This window comes from Alligator sinensis, unplaced genomic scaffold (genome assembly GCF_000455745.1).
Source record: "Alligator sinensis unplaced genomic scaffold, ASM45574v1 scaffold291_1, whole genome shotgun sequence".
NCBI classification, from domain to species: Eukaryota; Metazoa; Chordata; order Crocodylia; family Alligatoridae; genus Alligator; species Alligator sinensis.
The window spans coordinates 342,190-347,319 of NW_005842391.1; the positions used below are offsets into that span (position 1 = coordinate 342,190).

Here is a 5,130-nt window from a genome sequence, read left to right on the forward strand (position 1 = left end):
ATACACAAAACGTAGAAGGTTGCTGGAGCATGGTAATTGCTACACTGAGAGACTTGGTTAAATCAAGTCTGCTCCAACACGCTGGAATTCCAGCGCATCAGAGCAGGCTCCATCCTTGTGTACAGATACCCAAAACAACTAATAAGAACATATTTACTTGTGGTCCCAAGGAACAGCTCCGATTCCAGATTTTAGAAGCAGCAAATTATTTCTTATGAAAATTATAGCCAGGGAGTTTCATTTTTCAGAGAGATTCCTTCAAGAAATATTTTTAAGCAGTACCATACATTTTCTTCCTTTTCCAATCCCTGTATTTAATTCTCTATTGTACCCTTCAGAGAACACCATTGCATGCTTCCTTTCTTTTCCAGAATGAAAAAAATTAAGTTGTTAAAATATATGCAATCTAGGTCAGCAGGTAGAATTCAATAGTTGATCTAGTTCAATAGCTATCTTTCTCCTTTCAGAATACTTCAAAAGATTCAGTTTTTGGTTTTCCCCGTTTTGTACTGAGTATTATCACATGGTTACAGGAAGCACTATATTCCTAGTTTCACAGGGACAATATTCTGTATTGTGCAATTGCTTCTTCACACAAATACATGAAAGGTCCTAAACACCTTCAAACAAATACTACCAGACTGCCCTTTCAAGCTTTAAGTTAGAGAGAATAACTGAAAGATGGTACCTGAAGCCAATTCAACTGAGCCCGTAAACTTCTTTGGTGAGGAGACTGTTTGAACTCAATTTGAATTCCTGATAAGCAGTTACGCCGAATCTTGCACTTGCTTGGAAAGCGCATTTCCATTGGAATTTTACTGAAATTCACCTAAAAACATAAGTATATACTTAAGCCCTGCTTAGTTACCCTTTTCTCCTAAATTTTATATTGAACAAGCCTTTAGAGGTGATCAAATATTCAGTTGCAAGTAAAATGGTTAGTCTTATTTTAACCCCAGCCATTCCTACCACCTATATATTTTTCCTGTGCAATAGAGGATGACAATTCTAGAAAAGCTTGCTTTTATATCAATCACTACTTAAATGAAGAACTGAAAGGGCCTCTAGTTAGCAAAGTGCTTACATATGTGTTTAGGCAACTGTTTAAATAATGAACTATAAATACTACTGCAGAAAATGGAAAAGCTACAGAGTCTGTATTTAAACAGTAAATCCAGAGTTCTGTCACTACTTATGACCATGGATTCCAAGAAAACATGGTAAATAGAAGCTGATCATGAAGTTCAAAGTGAATGCAACATTGTCATGCTCTGTAAAATGGAAGTGTTTTAATCCTTTCATGCAGAATTTAATTCAAGAAAGACTTCAGGGAGGTAGAATTTAAGATTAGTCCAACTCAAAACGTTTAATAATTAAAATTCAGAAAGCTGTTCGACTCTTAAAAGAAGGGTCATAAACAGTATACCGTTACTAAATAGCTGAACAGTAATAATACTGTATACAGTATATACTGTATACAGTATTATTACTAAATAAACAGTATACAGTTATAAACAGTATACAGTTACTAAATAGCTGAAAATCAGTTGTACAGAACAGTTCTTATTGACAGCTACTTAGACAGAAATACTTGTAAAATTAAGCAGCTATATAAACAGCAAAAGCATCTCCTACACAAAAACTTTTCATGTGCTGCCTAGATAGACTGTAGAGGTGAAATAAAAGGTAACAGTTATAAAATGTTTGCTAGTGAAATTGTTTAAATGCTGAAAAGCCACAACCATACCTCAAAGTTTTCTAGTTTAACCCAGCCTGGATCCTCCATAGCACCTTTAGCAAGATATTTTTGATAGCCCTGCTCCAACAGGTTAATATGCTTTTGATTAAACGGTTTCCATCTCTGCTTTGGTTTAAATTCCCACACAACACCAGAACTGCAAGATAAATTAATGAAATTAACTTATTTAAGTTACAGAATTTTTCCATGTATACAAATCATATACAGCCCCGTATTTTAGATTTTATCTGGCTTGTCTTGCATCTCAAGGTACAGTGCTAAAACCAAGTAAAGCTCCACTTATAGTCGGAAGAAATTGGGTTACAAGTCTTGGGGGAAACGAGATGAAAAAATAAAGTCTCTTGAAACATATATTCCCTTTGCTTTCTCTGCAACAGAGAAGAATTAAAATATAAAGCCCACACCACAAAGGGTGTGTGTAGACTAAATGGGGGCCCTAAATTGAAGCAGGGGGGGTTTAAAAACACCTCTTCAATTTAGGGCCAATTAAATCCCCATGCTGTGCACATACAGACTTACCTGCTTCTGCAGTGGCAGGGAGGGAAGGGGCGAGCTGCCAGCAGGGAGACCAGTTCCAGAGCTGCAGAGGGGGTGGGGGGGCTGGTGCTTCCTTTCATGGCAGCAGTGGCCGCCCTCAAGGCAGCACCAACCTACAGGCACCTGGCTTGGGCGGTCCCAGGAGACACTGAAGCCATGGAGGGAAGCACCTGGCCCCCACACAGCTCAGGCAGGCAGGCAGGCAGGCAGGCAGGCTCCAGAGGGAATAAAATTAAATTAAACCCCCCCCAAAAAACAAAACAAACCAGGCTTGCCAATTTTTTTCCCCCCCACCTCTCTTGGGTATAGCCTGCATTCCCAGGCTGCTGCCAGGCTGCCTGCAGAGCTTCCTTCAGAGCCCCTGAGCTGCACAGAGCCTAGTGCTTTGCTCCACTGCTGCAGGGACAGCAAACAAACTCCTTGGAGGAGTTCCAAGTCATTTAAGGCGCATTACGGCACCAAATTTCCTACAGAAACTGGAATTAACGCGCAACATGCCACCAAGGTGTGCAAACACCAACACTATTAAAGTGGTGCAAAAGCATTTAGCTCGCTTTAAAGTGTCATGCATACACACTTCATATAGTCTACACATGGCCTAATAAGTCAGATTCTAGAAATCATTATCCACCTCAGAAGGACAACTATGAGGTGAATTACACTTTACATTTACAACACTATTGGATCCATTTAGATGGATACTTCTCTTCTCCATCTAGTACCTAGTAATCCCGATGTAAGAAATTTCTTGTTTATTTTCATTGTTGACTAGAGAGAGTCCAAGACTATGAAGCGATAAGTTTATTTCTTGATCAGGCTGCTCCATCTCCTCTGCTTGCCGTGCTTTGGAAACTAATGCAACATCATCTGTAAAAAGCAATACTCTTTGCCGTCCATCCAGAAAGGACACCCAATGTATTTGGGTGTTTGGATTGTAAGAAAATTGGCCACAGTCATCCTGTGTTAGAGAAAAAACCTGATATATGTGAACTGGTTACAGAAATAAGCAAATTACTTCTTATTCATTGCAACGCTTAGTAGTCAAATTAAAAAGAAAAATCAGAACTTAATAATGGAATTTAGTAAGTCCCTTATGATGTCCTGTAACAAATTCAATGCAAGTTGATGGAACAGTCATTCCATCCTACAGGCCATCTAAGTTCTCTGCTAAAGATCAAGTAGACCAATGATTTTGTGTTCAGCCAGATACTATGACTAATAAAATGAAAACCTCAGCAGCAACAAGAGAGAGTTCAGAAATATTTTTCGACAAATAATACTGCTCCTTAAATATGTAAGAGGATAAATCATTAGAAGTAAATTCTATATTTAAACGCATCAGATTCTTTTCATAGTAAATGTAGTTCTGAATGAAGGAAAACAGTTATTCAGGGATGTACATTACAAGAGCCTGATAACTATTAATGCAATACCAAATCACAGGTTCAGACATGTATGTAAACTTAGAATGCTTTAAAATAAATACAAGAAGCTTATTTTCAATTCACAGAAGTGTTTCGTAAGGCACTTTAACTTACGTAGTACCACCACGGCTATACAAGTGCCACATTCAGCTAGCAGTTCAAAACAGAAACAGTGACAATGTTCACTATGTACACAGGTTTCCTACTCCAATAAAATGACCATCTTCACTTGCCATTTCATGTTCTCACCTCTACAGCGGCATGTCTGATAGTGTAGTCTTCTACTCTTAACACAACAAAAATCCTCCCCTTTCTCCTCCTTATGCAAAGCATCATTAGAGCTGACTGACTTGTATAAAAAGCAAATTGAAATCCTTTCTTTGATGACAGGGTCATATCTGCATCATTTCCCACACACGACTGCAACACATGCCCAAGTAGGAAGGTCTTATACATTATCCGTAGACATATAACATATCTAAAGTCTGCCTAAACTCCAGGGTATCCCCGTGGACTGATTTCTAGCTTGGTTCAAATTCCCCAAGCTTTGAAGATATACCTTAAGCAGATCATGTTCGCCAACAGTTTGTGCATAGTTCCAGATTAGTTTTCTTATTCCAGTTGGATCAGCCCACGCAAACAGACACACCTCCTTTGGCTTTAAATGCATTGCATCCTGTAGTCCACTGCAATAGAAATAGAAATATATATATAAAAAATAAAACTGAAAAAAAAATCAAAATTAATGTTTTTTGGTTTGGGGGTTTTTTTTTTTTGTTTTTAACTTTCCATTACACTGCCTTTGTCAAAGAGAAGAGGAAAATGCCCCCACTTAACACTGGGGGGTGGGATAGAAAACAATAAAGAACTTAGTAAAAAACAAATAGTAGAATTCTTACTTTTACATACCTCTGGCTATATATGAGATTGTCCCATGGAGTGTGGTTAATGATAAGAGCTGGTGCAGCTCCCTCATGGTAATCTGAGAAGCTTATGACAGTTGAGTATTCAGAAACATTCACATCTACAAGGATGCCTCCGTTCTATTGGAGAAAGAATGGGACCTTTATATACAGCATAAACCAACACAGGGACTGACAACAGTGAAGGTCCAGATGCTCTGCACTAAGGTTAACCCTTTATAAATGAACAGTTTCACTCCTATGATTATACTCTTGAGTAACATGCATTATGAAGAGCCTCATGGTCTTTTAGGGGTGTACGAAACAAGCCATATTCAATTCAGATTTGGCTGAATCCGAATCTGAAGATTCAATGTGGATTCGGAGAATCAGCAATTCAGTTATAGACACAGCTTCAAATGTTTTTTCTACATACCTCGAGGTACCAGGCACGGTTTGTGAACGCTGCAATGCTGGGGCAGATAAAACATCCCACAGGAACATGGGG

The 5,130-nt window shown here is 38.5% G+C and overlaps 1 protein-coding gene across 5 annotated transcripts in view; it reads right to left on the minus strand.

Annotated features, from left to right (window-relative positions):
• VPS13C (vacuolar protein sorting 13 homolog C) overlaps positions 1-5,130 on the minus strand; it is a 157,803-nt gene that overhangs the window by 35,473 nt on the left and 117,200 nt on the right. For all 5 annotated transcript variants that reach the window (XR_003095490.1, XM_014522744.2, XM_025211176.1 and 2 more), the window contains 5 exons: positions 4,630-4,763; positions 4,280-4,406; positions 3,019-3,254; positions 1,748-1,895; positions 689-829 (listed from right to left, as the gene is read on the minus strand). Coding sequence is in view for 4 of the 5 variants with exons in the window: in XM_014522744.2 (XP_014378230.1) it covers positions 689-829; positions 1,748-1,895; positions 3,019-3,254; positions 4,280-4,406; positions 4,630-4,763 (786 nt within the window). In the remaining variant the exon portion in view is untranslated. The remainder of the gene's footprint in view (positions 1-688; positions 830-1,747; positions 1,896-3,018; positions 3,255-4,279; positions 4,407-4,629; positions 4,764-5,130) is intronic.